This window comes from Lucilia cuprina, chromosome 4, assembly GCF_022045245.1.
Source record: "Lucilia cuprina isolate Lc7/37 chromosome 4, ASM2204524v1, whole genome shotgun sequence".
Taxonomy (NCBI): domain Eukaryota; kingdom Metazoa; phylum Arthropoda; class Insecta; order Diptera; family Calliphoridae; genus Lucilia; species Lucilia cuprina.
The window spans coordinates 96,692,979-96,716,602 of record NC_060952.1 but is presented as its reverse complement, the minus strand read 5'-3'; the positions used below and the strand labels follow the sequence as shown (position 1 = coordinate 96,716,602).

At 28.4% G+C, this 23,624-nt stretch overlaps 1 protein-coding gene across 2 annotated transcripts in view; it reads left to right on the top strand.

Moving 5' to 3' along the window:
- The first annotated feature begins 1,131 nt into the window (after window positions 1–1,131).
- The window catches only part of LOC111674842 (facilitated trehalose transporter Tret1), a 23,127-nt gene continuing 634 nt past the window's right edge, over window positions 1,132–23,624 (top strand). The window contains exons 1-6 of one of the 2 annotated variants that reach the window (XM_046949089.1): window positions 1,132–1,196; window positions 18,699–18,835; window positions 19,028–19,138; window positions 19,230–19,315; window positions 20,439–20,555; window positions 22,134–23,624. The exon at window positions 22,134–23,624 is cut by the window's right edge and continues 24 nt beyond it. In XM_046949089.1, the coding sequence (XP_046805045.1) occupies window positions 1,147–1,196; window positions 18,699–18,835; window positions 19,028–19,138; window positions 19,230–19,315; window positions 20,439–20,555; window positions 22,134–23,624 (1,992 nt within the window). In that variant the 5' untranslated portion in view covers window positions 1,132–1,146. Of the gene's footprint in view, window positions 1,197–17,294; window positions 17,487–18,698; window positions 18,836–19,027; window positions 19,139–19,229; window positions 19,316–20,438; window positions 20,556–22,133 lie in introns of those variants that run through there. The other variant, XM_046949090.1, reaches the window with a different exon arrangement.

The window sequence follows — 23,624 nt, the reverse complement described above, 5'->3', positions numbered from 1 at the left end:
CAGTGGGTCATTGGTTGGACTTATTAATTGAGAGTTTATTTTTATATTAAAGCTGAATATTTACAGCAGATTTTTTCAGTTGACAATCAAAAGCAAATTAATAATCACATTGGTTAATCTAAAAATAAATTTAATCTAATGTTAAGCCCATTTGATGTTATATGGCAGTGTTGCCATGTCCGTCTGTCTGTCTGTTGAAATCAGTTTTTATAGGTCCCAGATATCGGCGAGATCCGAATCTTCAATAATTCAGTTAGACAAGCTTTCGAGAAGATCGCTATTTAAAATCAGCAAAATCGGTCTATAAGTAACGGAGATATGAGCAAAAATCCGAGACGTGCAAAAATCCGAGACGCGATGTGCGTGTGGAGAAGTATTTGGTTTTATTTAGCTGTGTATTTTTTTGTATGTTTGGATGCTGATCTGTTCTCACGAAGGTAAGTGGATATAACAAGAACAAGGAGATAAAGCAGTAATATGTTGGTAATACAGCTCATATTTGTTTAAGGGAGGTAATGCAGTTTGACGGTGGTATTACAGTACAACGGTTAATATTTCTTTCTGCTACAGTTTATATTTGTTTGTGTGTATGTTATGTGTGACATGTGTGCAGACATACAAGATAAATAAAAACTGTTTTTTTAAACATACTTGGTGAAGGGTATATAAGATTCGGCATAGCCGAATATAGAAATATTACTTGTTATTATATATTATAATAATAAAACATTTTAATGTCATCAGTTGTTTACACTTTAACATTTCTTGGTTTAAGGTTAAACCACCTCAATTGGGAGCTTGAAATTAATGAATTAACTGAGTACTTAAAATAACTCTGGAGGATTCATTTTAATTTAATCCCTAATCATTCACCTAAAGATTGGCCCTTAGTTGGTCATATCATTTAATATTAAATTATGCCTACTGAGAAATTTTTCATTTGCCACCCACTGTGCCAATAAACATTCAACTCAAAAGGGAATTTTTAGGAAAACGAAAAATATTGAACAAATAATAAATTTTGCCAATGAAAATTGAATTCAGTATAACAAATCAAGTTAAAACGAGCGCATAGATGTTAAAAAAAACGGTTAAAAAATATTTAACGTCTTACAGAATCGTTCAAATAGATTGCAAACATAAAAAATGGCGGAGACTCGTTTAAGAAGAAATGTTAGTCGTCATGTACCTACAATGTATGTAATTCGAATCTTATAAATTACATTTAAATACCAAATTTATTAAACATTTACAATTACAAACAAAATCTTACATATTCCTTAGTAATGTGAGATATTTTTGCGGTTTGTAAATAATAATTTAAACACGTGATAAATACCTTACAGTAGATATTTTCTCACAATATTTTTTTATATTTAAACTCAAACAAATTACACATATTGGCAGTTTATTTAATACATACTTACATGTTCGTATTAAAAAAAAAACTATTTTGTTGCATTTCAACATGTCTATAATAAATAAAATTAAAATAAAATGTGTTTTTAAATTATATTTACAAAAAAAAAACCTTGTGTACGATTTTTTTATTTTAAGCGCAGTTTATTGTGCAGATTAAACTTCAATTAACAGGTGTTTTTGCGGGGTTTTAAAGTGTTTCTTTAAATTATTGTAAAAAAAGTAAACGTTGTTTAGAAAACTTTATTGTGTTAATTTTCTGATTCTCAGAAGTGTAAAGAACAGTGTAATTATGTTATTGTTTGAACAAGAACAATAAACATCATTCGAGAATCTGTTTAAGCCGAATAATAAAAACTTACTCGTAAAATGCTTCTACCTTATGAAAGTCATAATACTTATCATCATAAAAGAAAATGGCGGACAAGTGCGTTCGTAGTGTTCGTGTTCGCATGGTGAAGGATTAATAAAAGTTTAATAAATCGAAAGATTGATCAAGATTTAATTTTCGAAATTTAATAGAATAGTTTAAAAATTTTCAGTTTTTGACGAATATATTCGTTTGATTTATTGCTAATAACTGATTGATTTGAAATTTTTTAATAAATCGAATAAATCGAATTCAGAAGAATTAAAATGTCGGAAAAAGTAAAAAAGTTGGCTCAGAAACACTTTCTAAGTAGACTGTGTCCGTCTGTCTGTCTGTGGGTTCACGTAAACCTTGTACGCAATTTGTACAAATTTCGCAATTTTCACGATAATTTTATGAAATTCTCTTCTTTGGGTCTAAGGGCGAACGCTATTGAAATCGGCTCCCCGTACCATGAAATAGGGGCTTCGGGCTCATAATGACGTTAAATGTTCTATTGTGTCTACAGAAATCGGCAAAACTTAGTTTTATAGAACTTTAAATCAGACTACATTCAAAATTCACTTATAAACACTCTACGAACCCTCTTGAAGAAAATCTCTTTTTTTTTGTCAACAGTAAGTAAAAATATTTCGGCATAAATTAAAAAACAAATTATTTTTTTTTTAGTAATTCACATTTTTAATGTATCGACTGGTGTAGGGTATAATATGATCCGCTATGTCCGATTTTACATTTTTTTTTTTTTGACATACAACTATACGACATCGATTATGAATTGGACAATAATTTCCTGTCCATTGATATATGTATATTATTAGTTAAGTAGATAAGGGCTGGTTTCTTACTACTCAGAAAAACTAGGCTTAACTTGCTGTTAAATTAAATTCGGAACAAATTTAGGCGGACTTTAACCGATGATTGTGTTTTTCAGTTATGGATTTAAGATCAGTTAACTTTGTTAGTATTATCAACTTTTCAGTCAAAAACATAAACAATGAACAGCTGTTTTTTGCAATATCCCTTTTGTAAAATGAAAAATTTTAGAAAAAATATAAATAAACATTTAAAACTATAATAATATTGATAAAAGAAATCAGATAATTACTATTTACTTAAAACATTAAGTTTTTCTTCTTCCGAATTCATTATTTAATTGTTTTTGTTGATTTTGTTTTCGCACTTATAACATAGTTTTAATTGGCCAATTACCCTCAGTTAAACTAAGATAATAAGTTACTTAACTGATTACTGAAAAACACAACACATATATTAAACTAGGTTTAACTCAAGAATGATGATTATCTTTATCAGAAAAACTTTCCCTAAAACTGTTTTTACCGGCAGTATTTTGCTTTGGGGACCTCTAGAGTCAATACCTGTCGCTGTAATTTTGTAATAATACAAACGGTAAACCCCCTAATGTAAATCTAAATATATGTATATACATTTATTAGAAAAAGTGAATTTTTCCAGTATACATATATGATATTAAATAACATTTAATACCGGAAAATTTAACATGTTAACATTTTTTTTCAAGTTTAAAAAAAAACTTTTAAAATGTTAGTGTTAGTGACAGCAAAGAAACTGCCAGCTGAGATAATCTGGTTTTATAATTAAAGATTGATTTCAATTGTTTGTAATAAATTATAATTGATTTATAGACGGTCTTTTTTAAATATTAATAAGCTTTTTTGAACATGCATATTTAACATATCATATTACAGAATAAAATTTAAGAATTTAGGGTTCTGTTAAGTTTTTTTAATATTTTTAACTATTTATAAAACATTCTCCAATTATTATGGCTTACACCCTTCTGTTATGTTTTCAATTAAATATTTGTTAATAGTTTTTGTTTAATCAAGTTATAACAATATATAAAATAATGAAGGTCATAAATTTTATAACAATCGTGTCTTAGTTATTATAAATGCAAAATATTTAAAGTTAAATTAGAAATCTTTTATTTGAACAAAATTCCCCATACTTTGTTCATTCCGTATTAAAATTTGCAACATTTAAATTATTAGGCAGGGATGATGAGCAAAAACTGTGCCTAGAAGTTTAAAATCAGTAAAATCTGTCCATAAATTACAAAAAATACAATAAAAGTCGTATGATTTATATTTTTGGTGTTTACACTATTGATATAAAACAATAACAAAGTAAGATGGAAACAGCTGTTTCACTTTTTTTGTATGTGTTTTTATAAAAATAAATTCGAGATCTAATGGTTTTTTGAATCATTTCAAAAAATGATGACTGTAGTGTGGACATTAAGGAAACTTCAAAGAGAATTAAGAAAAAGTTTCTCAACAAAAGTTTCCTAGTGTGGACAAGGTCTTACTTGTGTGATTGTGTAAAGCCGATTTTAATGATTATGGTGCTCTCAAACATTTATTTAATTCAAAATTCTGAGACCTAAACTTAAATAAAAAAAATCTTTAAAAAACTACAAAAGCATTAAATTTAAATATCGGTTAACAAACAAATGTTATATTCCGATTTTCCGTTCTGACAGTTACAAGCTGTCAACATATTATATGATAGTTTTAATAACAAAATTACCAAAATAGTAATATTATGAATGATTCCATTCACTTAAATCTTAGTTTATGTTTATTCCCTATTTTTTGTTGTTGTTTCGATTTACTAACATAACTTATCATAAAAAAAAACAAACAAATTTTGTATTGAGAAATATGTTAAATTGATGTTTAAAACAAATGTCTTTATTCATTAAACTAAAATATTTTAATGAATGCACTTGACCTTAAAAACAAATGTAACATTTTAATGTCACAACTCAAAGTTATCAGCAAAACTTGAAGGGTAGCGACCTGTAAAATGTCAATTGTAATTGTTTTAAGATTTTGAATTGGAATACATTTTTTTTAAACTTGGATATTTTAGCAATTTGTTTAAAGTTTTAATTAAGAAAAAAATTTACGAATTGTATTTGTTAAACAAGAATATTTTTTTTCGTATAAAACTTTCCAAAAGTGTTAATTAAATAGATTTTTTTAGCATGTCAGTTGTAACTACGCATTAAGATGTCTGGTGTGGGGGTTTTAAAGCGTAAAATTAGTAATAATTGTAAATACCAAAATTGTGGTGTCTGTTGAAATTTATATACATTAAATTTAATTGTTTTGTGAGATAAGAAAAACATTAAATCGTTTAAGAATAACTCACATTTTTAAATTGAAAGAGCCTATAGACTAAATTCTAGACTAGACTATAGACTAGCATACAGGCTAGACTGTGGACTAGAATATAGGCTTGAATATAGACTATAAAATAGACTATTGACTAGACAATCGTGTAGACTAGACTATCGTGTAGATTATAGACAAGACTATAGACTATACTATAGCATAGACTAGACTATAGGTTAGACTATAGACCAGACTATAAACTAGACTATGGACTAGCCTATGGACTAGCCTATGGACTAGACTATATTAGACTATAGACTAGCCTATGGACTAGACTATAGACTAGACTATTGCCCAGACTATAGACTAGACTATAGACTAGCCTATAGACTAAACTATAGATTAGACTATAGACTAGACTAGACTAGACTAAGACTAGACTATAGATTTGACTATAGACTAGACTATAGACTAGACTATAGACTAGACTATAGACTAGACTATAGACTAGACTATAGACTAGACTATAGACTAGACTATAGACTAGACTATAGACTAGACTGTAGACTAGACTATAGACTAGACTATAGACTAGACCATAGACTAGGCTAAAAAATTACCATTTAACAGGCACTTATTATTTGACATCGCTGTTGGCATATGTTTCACAGTGATGCCAAACCCAACAACACCTTTAAAAAAATACGTTTGCTCTGTAACCCAATTAATAAAAATTACAGTTTTAGTCAATTATTACATAATACTACAAACTAAGTTAAATACAATTTTATCTTTTTATTTTTTACTTTCTTTTTCACATCATCATCATCATCAATTAAACATCAATAGTAACGATAGTTTAAATTAATTTTATTTATTTTTACTATGTAATATTAGTTTTATTTAATTTGAAACGGAAGTTACAGATAATTGTATTTGTTCACATTTAAAATTACAAAACAATTAATTAAAAATATTAAATTTAAACTAAATTGAAAACATTTTTGTTGTAAATTAAATTTTCCCAGAGTTCATTAGTTTTTAATAAAAAAAAAACAATATGTGTTAAAATGCCGTTTAAAATAAAAATTTCTGTTTATAACAAAATGAACTCATAACGGTTTTATTAACTCATAACTTTGGAAAGTTTTTTTTTTGAATTAAAAAAATCTGTCAAAATAAGTAAAAAAACATTTTTTTTTGCAAAACACGTGCAATTTTACAAATTCTGTTTCCAGGCCACGTTGCTGACGTTTATAAAGTTTAACCTTTCAAGATGCTCAAATGGAAATTAAAAACCAGTAATTTTTATCTTTCAAACTTGTTTGTTTCACAACTTGAGTTAAAATTATGAATTAGTATATGAGAAAACTTTATTTTGACACTGACATTGCATTTAAGAATATGTTTCCAGATTGATTTTTTATGGAAGTTATAAGTCAATGGCTTCTGACTTTACCTTTTATTTTTTATAACCCTGGATGAAGCCTGATTGTCCGATACAATAAAAGTGATTTTCTTAGAAAATATTTTTTAAATGTCTTGTCCCAAATCCCCAAAATTATGTTCTTTTTTTAACTTTTGGAATCATATTTTCTTTGAATTTTATCTGAATGACGATAGCCAATTAACCCTTTTCTACTACACATTCATTATTCCTTTTTGACAGTTCATCACCATGTTGTTTTTTCCATTAATTATTTTGACAGCTTTTGGAATATTAGTGTTTGTGCTGATTTTGATAAATAATCGATAAAAATTAGAGATGACAGTCATTCGTTCGTGATTCATAAGGTAATTTAAACTGAATAACGTACAGCTTGTGTAATTCTCAGGGGGTTGAATGGTAGTGAATGAGGGCGTGAATTACGAATAATTGCATCATGTGAAAGGGGTATTAACGTAAGAAAATCAAATGAAATTCCAACTTATTTTAGTAAAAAGGATTAAAAGTCGCATGATTTATATTTTTTTGCTTTTACACTATTGATAAACACAATAAAAAAGTGCCGGTCTACACTAGGAAACGTTTTTTTGGGAAAGAATATCATTCATCTCGCGGTAGGGAGTTTCCCGTACTCGGAAACTTGTTATGTTATTCTTCTCATTCGTACAACAACAAATCAATGCAATTAATATGTGTGGACATTAACAAAACTTCAAAAGAGAATTAAGCAAAAGTTTCCTAATGATCAAAAAAGAATGAAACAGCTGTTTCTTTTTTGGATGTGCGACAAGACATACGATTGTCAAAGTTTTCATTCGTATTTTCTCAGAATATCTGATGGTTTTATTGCGTTTAGACTATCCCATCCAGAGTGTACTGAATGTATGGTGACATTACTACCCAAGCTGATCTTTGGTAACTTGTTAAGTATAACGTAATCCCATCCGTTCTCTTCTACATAATATCTCGACAGATCATATTACTTGTGGTATAATGTAAAATAGCTTAACGCGATTCTTTAATACATATACATTAAGGTGGAAGTACATAATATGAGTTGAGGTGGCAACGCGTTTAACGCTTTTCAAACTTTTCGCGATTTACATGCTGCAAGTTACACACCACGCGTCATTTTGATCTTTCTTTTAATGTTTTTTTTTTTTTAACTATTACTGTTTTAAAAATCAAAATTTTAAGTTTTTGTTTATTTATTAAATTTGTTTCTTTCATTGTTGTTAAAATAAAATTTGTTTCATTTTAGTTTATTCTTATTCTACACAAAACAAAATACAACCCTGATCAGCTGCCGACGCGTTAAAAGTAGCTGAACTTTTCGCGGTAGACGCGTTAAAAACTACAGTGTGTAACTTGTAAAATGAAATTACTCTATTTCAACTTTTTTTGACAGAAGCATATAACGCGCTGCCGGTTGCAACGCGTGTTGTGTACTTTCACCTTTAGGGTAATAACCAAAATTATGCTCTATTACTACATAGTAGCTAGTAGTGTTTTGATAAAGAAAACCTGTTTTTCCAAGTCATTTCGGTGCAAAAACCTCCGCGTTTTTCTAATTTTCATGAATTTTTAATATTTTTGTAAGCTAATTTTGAAAGGGGCGTAAACGGTTGCCAGTTTCCTTGACTTATCATCGTATAGATGTCGTGATCAAACTATGACACCTGATTATATCGAATATTTTCGGTTTTGTATTAAAAAAATATTGTTTAGAGTATATAACGAAAACTTCAAGACATTTGCAGCGGAATTTTTAACGCTCCAGAAAAAAATTCAAAAAATTGTATAAAAGTTATCACCCTAATATACATACGTATATGAACATATATATTAATATATTTGGATTAGAAGTTAAACTTTATGAGAGGGATATTTCCCCCTTTTTTTAATCGTCTTTACAGGTGATTTTTCTTTAAGTGTAACTAGAAAAATTAAATACCTAACAAATACATACAACGGGAAATAAAAAATACATATTTATATATATGTAGTTACCTAGTTAGAAATGTACTTAGAAACCCGGCTTACAATTGTTGCAAAAACAACAAATACAAGAGAAACACAAAATGTTAAATAAATACATACATACAAAACAAAGCTACATATATGACAATAAATGAATGGCTTTTATATGATTAACAAAAAAAATAAATAAAAAACAAATTGATTTTGTTGTTTTTTATTTTTTTTTTGTTAAATACACTATCCATACAACAACAAAATGTGTGTTGCACAAAGCTTTTAAGCCAAAAAACAATAAGCAATGCCAGTCGAAAATCAACCGTGGCGCGAAGATGTTCAAAAAAAAAAACCAGTTAACCTAACGAGACAAAATAAAAAACAAAAATAAATAAATAGTAATAGAGCACTTAAAAATAATAAACAAATAAATAAAATTAAAGAAAAATAACTTGTTTTTTTGTAGAATTTTAAATTATTGAAAGAAATTATAAAACTATAAACATATTAAAATTCAATTTTGCAAAACTTAATTACTAAAATACTAGAAAAAGTTTGTTAATTATGAAGTTTTTTTTTAAGTAAAGTTTCTTTTTGTATAAAAAAAATTTGTTTGTGAAATATGTAAAACCAAAAAGAAAAAAGAAGAAAAAAAAACAAGTTACCAAACTAGTCTTAAAAAATCTTATAGACTACAAAATTAAAAAAATATATATACATATATCTAAAAGAGAAATAAAATTAAAAAAACAAATTTGTATTAAATGAGCAAAAAAAGTGGATATTAATTTAAAAAAAGAAATATTATGCAAATTTTGTTAGCAATACAAAATAGTGTCATAAAACATTCGATTTAATTAAATTCAATTGTTGCATTTGTTTATAAAATAATATCAATTGTTAATGATTTAATTTCAAAATCTTGAGCATATTTTATTTGTAAAGCATATTTTGGCATATTTAGCATTTTTACAACTAATATTCATAATTTTTTACTCAATATTTCAAAAATCTGTTTGGTTAGGTTGATAGGAGGATGTTTACTATATCAAATTCAAAGAAATACACCTAGGCCACTATCGTTCCGAAAAAATCAATAAATTATTTTTTTTTTTCAGTGTTCTGAAACTCAGTTTCCTGGACGTAATACCTAACAATTTTTCATTGAGTGTTTAAAGATTTAACGGCCTGTGTCATAGTAAATTTCTGAAATACAATTAAAATGTTTCGAGATTGAAAATTCCCAGCAAAAAAAGAACTTCCAAAGAAATAGAATTTACTCCATGGAAATACAGAAAAAGACCTGAAAAAGTCTTTTTTATTTGATTCCAAATTCACTACATCTGAAGTCATTCTCAGGAAGTAATTTTTATGTTTTTTTTTTTGGAAATTATTAGGAAGTGAAATTGTAGTATTATTGAATACAACTAATTTGATTAAAAAATTGTTTTAATTAAAAAAATGCCGGTAGAAAAAATTGTACTTTAAATTTAAAAAATTTTATACTTTTTGATTCTTTGGAAGTCACAGAAGGTAAACAAATTTACTTAGTGCTACTTTTGAAGTGGTGATAAATGTTATTTTTTGGAAGTACTTCCTTAGTTTTACATATTTTTGCTGGGTTTGTGTAGTTCTAGATAGATATATAAATATTTTTTTTGTTTTTTTAAATATTTCATTAAAAACTTTTTCTTTTAATTTTTTATAATTTATTTCAAAAGCGTGCTCTTTATTAATTTCTAAAAATTTTGAAATGACTTAATAAACAATTAAAAAAACATGGCAAAATTAATACAAGTTCAAAAACCTTGTTTAGCTAAATGACAGTTAAATAATTGTTAAATTTTTTTCTTCTAAAACAGGATAAAAAATACTTTAAAAAGTAAAAATAACTAAACCCGGTACGCGTTACTGAATCTAAATGATTTATTTACATAAGAAAAATAATGTCAATCTAGCGGGTTTAAACACTAAAACACTACTCAGTTTATTTTAACACAAAATCTCAAATATTTAAAAGTTTGACCTTTAACCAAGTTGTCAAAAGATTTGGACTTACTTAATTTGGCACAATATTTTCTATTACTTTAGAAAATTTCCAATTTTGAAAATATTTTTTTTTTATTAATTTTTATAATTTATAATAATATTTAAATATATATCAACCTAGAAATGTTGTTGTAATACTAATTTTATTATAATTTCTGTTTTAAATTAAAAAGAATTCAATATTTTTTTCACTTTCACTTGTTTAGACAGGAAATACACACAATTAATTAAAAAGTTATTAAACTATAATTAATTCAACATAAATAAACTTTGAAGAATTTTTATTTTACTTTAATTTTCGTAATATGTAAATTGTAATTGTAAAAAAGTGGATTTCTTTTTTTTTTAAACATTAAATATTTTTATAGAAAAACAGTAATTTTTCTTGTTTTTTTTTTTTTAAAAGTGTTCAAAGTTCAAGTTTTAAAAACATATTTGTACATATAACAAGTATGAATGTATAGTCGGGCGTAGCCGACCATATGATACCCTACACCTGTCAGTATGTATGTTAAAAATGGGGATTATTTGTAGTATTTTTATTTTGGCAAAAAAAGAATTTTTTTACAAGAGGGCTCAAAGGGGAGTAGGGCAAAATATGGTCCTATCCTTAAAAATGTTGGTAGGGGGAGTTAAGTCTTCTTCAATAATATTTATGTAGAATTTAAAAGTGTTATTAGTGTTTGTAAGTGAATTTTGACCTTTAAGTCATTTTCTGAAGGGGAGTTTGTATGGGGGATAGGATCAAATGAAGCCCGATCATTACAAAAATCGGTAGTGTCATTTAAAGTTCTATAAAACTAAGTTTTGTCGACTTTTGTTAACATAATAGATCATTTAAATTAATTATAAGCCAAAAGGCCCTATTTGGGGGGTACGGTTGTATGGGGGCTAGTCGAAATAATGGACCGATTTTAACCATTTTCAATAGGCTTCGTCCTTGAGCATGTGTGCCAAATTTCATCTAATTATCTTCAAAATTGCGGCCTGTACCTTGCGCACAAGGTTTACATGGACAGCCAGCCAGACGACGGACGGACATAGCTTAATCGACTCAGAAAATAATTCTAAGCCTATTGGTATACTTTAAGATGGGTAATGGACGAATATTTTTCTATGTTACAAACATCAGCACAAACCCAATATACCCTCCCCACTAAAGTGGTGTAGGGTATAAAAATGTAAACAAAATTTATTGAACTCTATGCTCTAATAATTTCAACATCCTTCCACTTGATAATTTATTGAATTGAATGAAGTATAATGAACTGATAATGGTTGTTATTAATAATTGCAATTAAGAGTTTTAAAACTTTTTTCTTTCAAAAGTAGTTTCCGGAAACAGCTAGTTTGTACTGAGTTAAGTTTAAAACAAGGACTAGTTAATGTTTAGGTCAATAACTAGACTGTAAAACAGATCAAAATACAGACCAAAGAGTAAATTATCTAGAACATAGATAGAACTATAGTTCAGAATAGAACCCTGACTAATCTAGTTGAAAGACTAGACCATAGTATCAACTAAAGAGTAAATTATCTAGAACATAGATAGAACTATAGTCCAGAATAGAACCCTGACTATAATCTAGCTGAAAGACTAGACCATAGTTTCAACTAAAGTTCAGACTATAGTCAAGACTAAAGACTAGAATATAGTCTAAACTAAAATCTATACTGCAGAATACACTACAGTCTGGGTTACAGAGTTAACTAGAGTTCATACTAAGGGCTAGACTATAGTCCAGACTAAATACTGTAATCTAGGTTAAAGATTAGACAAACGTCTATAGTTTAGAATAATGACTAGACTAAAGAATTAACTATAGTCTAGACATGACTATAATCCAGACTAAAATCTAGGTTTTTGATTAAAGTATAGACCGAATATAGTTCAGAAACACCAAAGACTTCACTAAAGTCTAGACTAAATGGTAGACTATAGTTTGGACTAATGACTAGATTAAAGACTAGGCTATGATCTAGACTAACTGGTGGTCAAAATAGACTAAAAACTAAACTATAGTATATACTAATGATTTGACTATAGACCAAAGACTAAACTTTAATCTAGACCAAAGGCTAAACTATAATCTATACCAAAGACTAAACTATAGTCTAGAGCAAAAACTATACCTTTATCTATATTATTTAAATTAAATGACTATAATTTAGATCAAACACTTAACTACAATTTATACTACTGTTTAAACTATATTCTACATTATACACTTAAGCATAAAAAGAACATCCAAAGAAGCGAAAAAGAAGTAGAATTTACTCCTTGGAAGTATAGAAAAAGACCTGAAGAAGTGATGAATTTGGCACAGGCTTGTCATAGGCGGGATGTTCTTTTTATTTGATTCTAAATTCACTACATCTGAAGCCATTTTCAGGAAGCAATTTTTATGTTCTGTTTTTTGGAAGTTATTAGGAGGTGAAATTGCAGCATTATAGAATACAACTAATTTGACTTATATTAACATAAATAAATTAAACTCATTTATTAATAAACTCCAAAATAAAATGAGTTTAATTCAAAAAATTTCAGTTCAAAAAAATGTACCTTCAATTTGAAACAAAATTGGATTTTTTTCACTTCTTTGGAAGTAAATAAACATCACTTCAACAGAAGGTAAACAAATTCACTTATTGCTAATTTTGAAGTGGTGATAAAACTAATTCTTTTGGAAGTACTTCGTTTTATTTTGGCTGGGACGATTAGTTGAGTATGGATGAATCTATAGCTTTAACAGAAAGCCATATTTCCACCCTAATTTCCTGAAATACCCACGAATTATTGATATTGTGTTACCTATAATGTAGGGTATTATTAAATAGGTCTTAATCTACTATACATTCTTAATTATTTGTTCTAGTCTATGAACAATTTATTAAATATTTAATTAATATAATATTTATTTAATACTTAACACAACTCAAGCATAGGAAGAAAATTAAAACAATTCGCATATAATGGTCAATGAACGGACTTAAACAATTATGGATTTCAAAGCATAATAAATAAGTTAATAAACACACAATAACAATAACAAAACAACTGATAACAAAATCATTTTGTTAATGAATTAATAAAAAAAACAAAGATCAAATACCTCGCATTGTGTACATATCAATAATGTGTGTTTATTATGTCGTCTATAGAGTGTCAAAGAGTAACAAAATGATGACCAGACACCTGAGTGAATATGATAATTATTTGTTTGATTTTTATGTGGATCCACTGATCTATGTTTGTTCCATTAATGTTTTTAGTAAAATAATACTTGTTTATAGAATACATACATATACGAGGGCAGATGATAAAATTAATTATAATGTATGGACAAATTTGTTGATTTGCATTAAAATCGGATGAGTTTCTTATATATGTAAATAATACTATGGGATACGCATTTAACTTATTTCTAAATTGCTTATAGAATCGTTATATCTATACAGTATTAAGAATCTGACTATAAAGCCTTAGGGTACAATCAAATACCAATTTTTTACGTCAATCTTAAACACATAATTATAAATTGTTTAAACTTAATTATGTTTTTTATACCCTACACTACTATAGTGGGGAGGGTACTATGCGTTTGTGCTGAAGTTTGTAACACCCAAAAATATTGGTCCTAGACCCACCTTAAAGTATACCAATCGGCTCAGAGTCGATTTAGCTATGTCCGTCTGTCTGTCTGTGTGTCCATGTAAACCTTGTGCGCACGCTACAGGTCGCAATTTTCAAGATAATTTGATGAAATTTGGCACATACTCTTTTTTTTGGTTCAAGGACGATCGCTATTGAAAATGGTTGAAATCGGTCCATTATTTCTCCTAGCCCCCATACAACCGTACCCCCCGAATCGGGCCTTTAGGCTCATAAGTACGTTAAATGTTTTATAATGTCAACGAAATCAGCAAAAATTAGTTTTATAGAATAATTGACAGTACTAATTTTTATTGTGATCGGGCCTCATTTGACCCTAGCCCCCATACAGACTCCCCTTCAGAAAATGACCTGATGATCAAAATTAACTTATAATTACTTATAAAAGGATTAAAATCTACATAAATGACTTTGTAGTAGACGTAAATTCATCTACCAAAATTTATAAGAATAGGCCCATATTTACCCCTTCTCCCCTATGAGCCCTCTTGTAGAAAATCACTCTTTTTTGTCAACAATAAGTAAAAATATTCCACAATAAAAAAATTAAATGCTTTATTTAAAAAAATTCAAAATTTTAACATACTGACTAGTGTAGGGTATCATATGGTCGGCAATGTCCGACTATAAATTCATACTTGTTTTTTATGTATTACAAACTTTCCTACATGTTTACCCACTTAAATATTCATAAAAATATATGTATGTTCGTATGCAGGTAAATTTATTCGTATGTATATAAACTTTTACAATTTTAACCAAAATATTTTATGTCAATATAAAGTTGTGGTTTATAATAATCATTAATAATTATTGATTTTTAAAGAATAAACAAATAAATATTCAAAACTCGTGACTTTGTCTAAAATGACTATAAATGACTTGAAAGTAATTAAACAGGGAAGTATACATACCAGGGATGGCTAATGGAATTTTCAAATTGTACAAAGCCGTTTTTAAAAGTGTACTTTTTTGGGTCAGATTGTACCAAAATCTAAAATTTTGCAAAATTATATTAATGTATATATGAAAAGCATTTTAGCCGAATTTTTCGCTGAGTAAACTAATCAAAATTTGTAGGACATTAGTCAATGTAGTAGTGCATTGACAAGACAATAAGATTTTCTATAAAATAGACGGGGGACTAGTCTATTACACAAACTAGTCTAGGTATACTAGTCCAAAGACTAATTCAGAAATACTTTAAACGTCTAGTTAAAAGTATTTAAAATCTTTAGATTAGCCATTAGACGAAGAAGTCAGCATTTAGTGAATGGACAGTCATTTGTCTCTCTATGGACTTGAGCATAGATAGTCTATAAACTAGACAAAAAACTAGTGTCATACTACTAGTCTAGTCCATATACTACTTCAAATAATAGAAAAGTCATCGGAAAAAAGTAAGACTAAAGAGAACTCTCTTTGTTAAATGTTGTCTGGTTATAATCTCTTCCAGTACCGCAATTCCGTTATTATTTAATTTTACCTACCGATATCGTAAAATAACGACAAATGTCAGTTGCATTAACGAAATTATAAATAAAATAACGAAAATTATTGTTAACATACAAATTTTTACTATTTAACGATAAAATTTTGTAGTTGAATTGCGTTTTATGATTCTTTACAATATCCTCCGAAGTTTAGTAAAAAGTTGACCGAAGTCGGTAGTTATTTAAACTTGTGTTAAAAATATTTTTTTAATAAATTTGTACAAAATGGGTCATTGGTATACCATTGCACCATTTTGAAGATAGAATTGTACCGTAAAAAAAAAGCAATTGTACCAATTTTTCCAACCCTGATATTTGTTTCATCGTAAAACGAAATAAACCCGTAAGTGTATTTTATGTGATCAAATCATAACATAGATATTATAACATTTATTAAGCTTAAGGTCATGACAATGCCATCATTTCTAAACGTTCAAATTAGTCAAATTAAATCAGGATAGTTTATTTTAAATACAAACAATTTCAACATTTCTAAAAATTTTAAATAATATTTGACATCAGGACTATAGTTTATAGAAATTGTACTTAAATCCCTAAATATATATGTAGTTGTCGAGACTTAACATCTTAGCATAAATAAAACGAAGTACTTTCAAAATAATAACATTTCTTACCACTTATTTTAATATTATTTAAGTGAAATTAGTTCTTTTTTGGTGGGTAATACTACAATTTCTTAATAGACTTCCAAAAAATAACATTAAAATTACTTCTTGAGAATGACTTGAGATTTGGAATCAAATAAAAAGGACATCCCTCCTATAACAGGCCTGCATTAAAATCATCACTTCTTTAGGTCTTTTTCTGTACTTTCATGGAGTAAATTCGACTTCTTTGGAAGTTATTTTTTTGCTGGATATACATATCAACCAAAGACTATATTCAATATAAATAAATACAAATAATACATAATGAAGTTTGAACTTGAATCTAATGAGAAGATCAGCTTATATTCTAGACTAAAGAGTAAATTAGGGTCTAGACTAATGATTAGATTAGTCTGAATTTAAGACTAAACTAAGTGTATATTAAAGATTTGGTCTATATTGGCTAATAGATTAATTATATAATAAAGTCTAAACTAAAGAATAGAATTTAGAATAAAAACTATATTATATTCTAGGCAAAAGACTAGGCTATAGTCTAGACTATAGATTAATCTACTGTTTAAGATTATATTCTAGACTAAAGACTAGACTATAGTCGAACCAACTATTGGCTATTGTAATTGGAGCCGAATACGACTGTAATTCGACTGTCCGTGTGAACTTGGTATAAGGACAAATCTATTGTTCAAATTAAGGACGCAACTATAGTCTAAACTAAAGACTGTATTGTTGTTTAAACTAAAGTTATAGATTTAACTTTGGTTAAGTTATTTCGCCACAAACAAACCCTACAACTTGTTGTAAACAAATGCACAAATGTTAATTTTTGATTAAATCTTAAATATTGACAATAATATTTATAACTTATACTAGATAAATTTTTATTGTTTTTATTTACAATTTCATATTAGCGGTTGAAAATGTGACTGAAATGTAAGTCAATTTAAACTGCTAATAACAATAAATATTTTTTCCATTTAAAAATGACTGAAATTTTTAAAAAAAAGTAATTTATTGTTAACATAAGTTTCTTCTCTTTTTATACAATTGCAATCAAATGGTTAAACAGTTTTTACAAAAATAACAATAATAACAATACAAAATAAATATAAAAATGCCAAAAAACATCAACACCTTATTAGAGTAGAAATAATAATAATAATTTTAACCATAAAAGAAGAAACACATTAATAATTAATACAATTTAAATTATTTTAAACACATCACACAATTATGGATATGAATAAATCAGCAGATATAAAAAATGGGTAAATATTATTTTATTGGCATAAATTTACTATTAATTGAATTTTGTTTATATATTGTATGATAAAACAAAACCCCAAAATATATAAAAAATAATTAATTATATAATTATTAAATTGGTACAAGTAAAGGGCACTTCACACAATCACACTTTACGTACGTAAAGTCTAATAAAAAAAGTAAAATTAAATGAAATTCGTATAACAAAAAAGACAATAAATGTCGTATGATTTATATTTTTTGTGTTTACACGATTGATATAAAATAATAACAAAGTAAGATGGAAACAGCTGTTTCACTTGTTTTCTTGTGTTTACGTAAAAATACATCCCTGATTAAATGTGACCTGCTTGTTATACCCTACACCACTATAGTGGGGAGGGTATTAAGCGTTTGTGCTGAAGTTTGTAACACCCAAAAATATTGATCCTAGACCCACCATAAATTATACCAATCGCATCAAAATCACTTTCTGAGTTGATTTAGCTATGTCCGTCTGTCTGTCTGTCTGTCTGTGTGTCCATGTAAACCTTGTGCACACGCTACAGGTCGCAATTTTCAAGATAATTTGATGAAATTTGGCACATACTCTTTTTTGGTTCAAGGACGCAAATGATTGAAATCGGTCCATTATTTTTCCTAGCCCCCATACAACCGTACCCCTCGAATCGGGCCTTTAGGCTCATAAGTACGTTAAATGTTTTATAATGTTTTTATAATGTCAACGAAAATCAGCAAAAATTAGTTTTATAGAACAATGATTGACAATACTCTTTTTTGTCAACAATAAGTAAAAATACAATACAATATAAAACAATCCACAATAAAACAAATTAAATGCTTTATTTAAAAAAAATTCAAAATTTTAACATACTGACTGGTGTAGGGTATCATATGGTCGGCAATGTCCGATTATAAATTCATACTTGGTTTTTGTATCATTTCAAAAAATGAAGAGAGCCATACGACTGTCAAATTTTGCATTCGTATTCTCTTTCAATGTGTGATGGTTTCATTATATATTGCGTTTAGAGTCTACTCTTCTATACAAAATTTTGACAGATCATATTACTTGTGTGATCGTGTAAAGCCGCCTTAAAAAAACACAAACATAATGAATTTATTTTGTAACTTTGTAATTATAATTTATAGTGAAACTATTTTTCATTATCATTGTTTTTTTTTAATTTTTTATTTTTTTGTTTTTGTTATAGTGCGGTTAATGATCGTCCATTGTTTATGCAAAATGGCAATCGTGGTTTTTCGATGAGTGATTCACAGGAAATCAGTAATTTCAGACAAGCGTTACCACAATTTTTAGCCGTTAGTGTTAAAAACATTTTACTTTTTGGTAATTATTTTAATAAACAATATATTTGTTTTACAAATTGTGTTTTTTATTATTTGTTACAATAAAAATAATAAAAATGCGTGAATTTGTTTATAACGATATTTATCACATTTAACATTTAACACTTAATTGCTTTGTTTGTGTTTTTTTCTCTCATTATTTTGGTTGTTTTTTTTTATATTTTTCAAATAGTTTATGGCATGACATTGGGATTCCCAACAATTGTTATACCCGCCATACAAGGTGGTGATGGCAGAGAACCCAGTGACATAGTATTAAATAGAGATGAAATTTCATGGTTTAGTAAGTATTTATGCTAAAAGTTTTATGAACTAAAACTCAAACTAACATACATACATACATTTGTATGTGTATTTCGTTTCTTTTCTTTTAGGTTCTATAAATTTGATATGCGTACCCTTGGGCTGTTTATTTTCGGGTATATTAACACAACCCATTGGAAAAAGAAGAGCTATGCAGGTGAGAAATATTTCTGAAGAAAGATTTTATTGAATTAAATAAGTTTGTTAAGGGCCAATCTTTAGGTGAAGTAAATCAGGGTGGTTTAAACTTGAGCAAGAAATGCAAAAACAGCTGATGCAAAAAATTATTACAATTTTTTTAATAACAAACAGTTACGTTTTTGTTGTTTTGTATGGCAACACTGCGAAGTTTAATCTTGTACTCAAAAACGTCAAAGGGGATTAACATCAGAATCAATTTATTTTTAGATTAACTAATCTGATTTTTATTTGGCATTTGATTATCAACTCAAAAACCCGCCCTAAGTATTTCGATCAAGCCAAAGATTTTATTGAACATTAAGCGAACTCATTTATCTTTAAAGTTTAAACATATACATATATCAAGTTTTGCTATCGCCCCAATCACACTACTGATGGCTTTCTTGTTTCGGCAAAACACGGATCATATTAATTGACAAGATTTTATTTCAGTGGTCACAAAGACCCACTGTGATAAGTTGAGCATGCTCTCAACCATGTAGGAAAATCGCTAATAAATTAAAGAAAAGACAATGACGATCTTGCATTATCAGATACAAGATTTTATTATTCCATTTATCTGTAATTTGTACCGCTCCAGCATCTACTAACGATAACAGAAATGTATCTTGAAAATTATATTTCACCCTGTATCAGTCTGGCTAACTGGTCACCCTTAGTACCAGATTATGTTTTGCTCTGGTCAGTCCTCTTTTCAATTCATCCAAGGTCAAGCCAAAGATTGAATTGTAAACACCATTTTATAGTCCCGGCAGACTAGAGGTATTGGTAGCACCTATTTACCCCGGGATTGCAATACACCATGATGTGACACTCATCATGAAAACCTGCCCCAGGGGGGATTTTGCTAGCGACAATATTAATTCAGGTTTCATTATTATGAATTGTTTACCCAGCTCCCTTCAGAACCTCTGCCAATTCGATTAGTTCAAATAGTACTTATGAAAGATAATTGTACTAAAATTGTTTAGTTGTTAATAACATTCATCTGATCATGATATATGTAATTCTTAAATTGTTATACTCTTAAAATAGATCATACTTATTTATATATATCTTAATTTCTTTTAATTTAATAGTTTGTCAATTTACCCATTTTGGCATCATGGCTTTTATTTCATTTTGCCACTAAAACCGAACATTTATATGCGGCCCTTTGCTTAAGCGGTCTTGGAGGTGGTCTAATGGAGGCACCAGTAAGTATTATGATTATTTAAATATTTATATATAGTCTTCAATGCAGAATTTAATTTATTATAGCTTTGCTTATAGCGCAGACTACAGTCTAGTTAATAGTACAAACTAGAGTTCTATAGTTGAAACGAAAAGTCGACTTTTCGACTTTTTGCATTTTATGAAAAGTCGACTTTTCGACTTTTTGAATTTTATGAAAAGTCGATTTTTTGACTTTTTGCATTTTATGAAAAGTCGATTTTTCAACTTTTCGACTTTTCGACTTTTAATATTTTATAAATAGTCGACTTTTCGACTGTCCGACTTTTCGACTTTTGGACTTTTTCCGACTTTTTTCGACATTTTCCGACAATTTTCGAATTTTTCGACTATAAAGTTGACAGAAGCGTAAATTTATAATGTTGCCATTTAACATTATATTATTATTATTATTGTTATTGTTATTTATTATTAATAAAAAAATTAGTTTTATTTTTTCTATTTATTGCAATTTTTTGAGTTTTTTCGACTTTTTCCGACTTGTTTCGACTATTTTCGACTTTTTCCGATTTTTGTTCGACTTTGTTCGACTTTTTTCGACTTTTACCGACTTTTTCCGACTTTTCGACTATTTTCGACTTTTCGACTTTTTCCGACTTTTTTCGTCATTTTCCGACAATTTTCGACTTTTTTCGACTTTTCGACTATAAAGTTGCCAGAAGCGTAAATTTATAATGTTGCCATTTAACATTATATTATTATTTATTATTATTAATAAAAAAAAAATATTTTTATTTTTTCTATTTATTGCAATTTTTGAGTTTTTTCGACTTTTTCCGACTATTTTCGACTTTTTCCGATTTTTTTCGACTTCTTTCGACTTTTTGACTTTTTTCGACTTTTCAACTTTTTTCGACTTTCCTACTTTTTTCGACTTTTATTTACAAAGTCGACTTTTCGACTTTTTTCATAGACGCGTCTAGACGACTTTGTAAATAAAAGTCGAAAAAAGTAGGAAAGTCGAAAAAAGTTGAAACTATCGCGATTGTCGAGTTATCGACTTTTTTGGAACAAAATAGTCGACTTCGACTTTTTTCGACAAAAAGTCGATTGTTCGATTATTCGAAAGTCGATTTATAGAACACTAGTACAAACTAGTTTTAATCAGACGAAACTATAGTCTTTAGTGCATACTATAATCTTGTCTAGAATACAGTCTTGTACATAGTTCAAATTATAGTCTAGTCTAGATTATAGTCCGAATTAGTCTAGCTTATAGTTCAGACTATAGTTTAAACGACTAGAATAGTCTAGTTTATAATCCAGTCTATAGTCTCTTCTATAGTCCACACTATAGTCTATAGTTCGGGTTATAGTCTGTATTATAGGCAAACCCAAAAAAAATCCCCCTTTTTTATAAAAAAATTTCATTAAATCAAATATAATATTAAAACTTTCCATTGTAATTGAAAAACACAATGTAATCATTAAAATTGCAATGATATTAAAACATTCTTTATACTTAATTGGTTTTTCATTAATTTAATTAATATATAAAACAATTGTTTTTTCTTTTGTGTTTGCTTTTTTTTTTTTTGTAGGTTCTAACGTATGTAGCAGAAATAACAGAACCCAAATATCGTGGCATTTTATCGGCATTGGGATCAACATGTGTCATAACAGGTGTTTTCATACAATTCATAATGGGTTCATTAATGGATTGGCGTACAATAGCAGCTGTGAGTTCAGCTTTTCCGGTGATTTCTATAATCTCATTATGTTTTGTGCCCGAGTCGCCGCATTGGCTAATACGTGAAAAAAGATTTCGTGAAGCCATTAAAGCGTTACAATGGCTGCGCGGTTGGGTGTCGGAACAGCATATTGAAGAGGAATTTAATAGACTATACGATGAATTAATAACACAACCGGCTTTGGAAGAACAAGCAGAAGAAGTGCGTATGCAAGCAACTGGAGGTAGAACATTTTTCACTCGTTTTCGTATGTTTCGAAAACGTTCCTTTCTGGTGCCTTTCTTATTGGTGGCGTTCACGTTTTTTGTGGGACATTTTTCGGGTAAAACTTCATTGCAAACTTATGCTGTACAAATATTCCATACACTTAAGGCTCCCATTAATAAATATCATGCGACTATATTGTTGGGAGTAGCCGAAATGATTGCCACTATTTTGTGTGTATTTCTTATACATTTTTCGGGTAAACGACCATTGGTGTTGATATCAACAGTTGGTGTGGCTTTGTGTTGGTTTGGTACTGCCACCTATGCCCATTATCTGAAAATAGTGCCCGGTTTTGCCATTAACAATGTGGTGGTGAATGCTTCCTCAGTTGTTCCCAAGGATAGTATACTATCACGTGAAAACATAACGAAAATATTTGAAAGTGAAGAAAAGGCTTTATTGCTTAAGACTCCAGAGGAAACGATGGTAGAAATGACTACTTTAAATTATTTTGAGACTATAAGCAATCAAACTCGTTCAAGAAGACAAGCGGCTATTGAAGACACTACTTTGGAACCTTATAATATAACATTTGTGGACTTGAAAGATTTAGATTATGATAGTATATCCAACTACACGGAGACAACGCCACACTTTGATTTGGAGGATTCAAGTGAGATTGAAGAAAATTGGACCACTACTATGAGACCAGTAAATGAAGTCCCTATTTCCTTAACAACTTCAAGCACTACGACCTCAACTACAACTACAACTACAACGGTAAAACCCAACACACAAAAAGGACAATCTCCCATACCTAAAGAGATTCTACTAAAAGTTCCCAAACAGGAAAGAAATAACTTGGTATGGGTGCCTCTTATTCTACTATTAGGAGCAGCATTCTTTGCTCACTTTGGTATACGTATGATTCCCTGGATTTTGATAGGCGAGGTATTTCCTGCTCCTGTGCGCAGTACCGCTTCTGGTTTGGTCAGTGCTCTGGGTTATATATTTGGCTTTTTGGCCAATAAATTATTTCTTCAAATGTTGACAACTCTAACGCTGCCGGGTACATTTTGGTTTTATTCGATAGTAGCTTTTGTGGGAGCTATAACCTTATATTTTACATTGCCG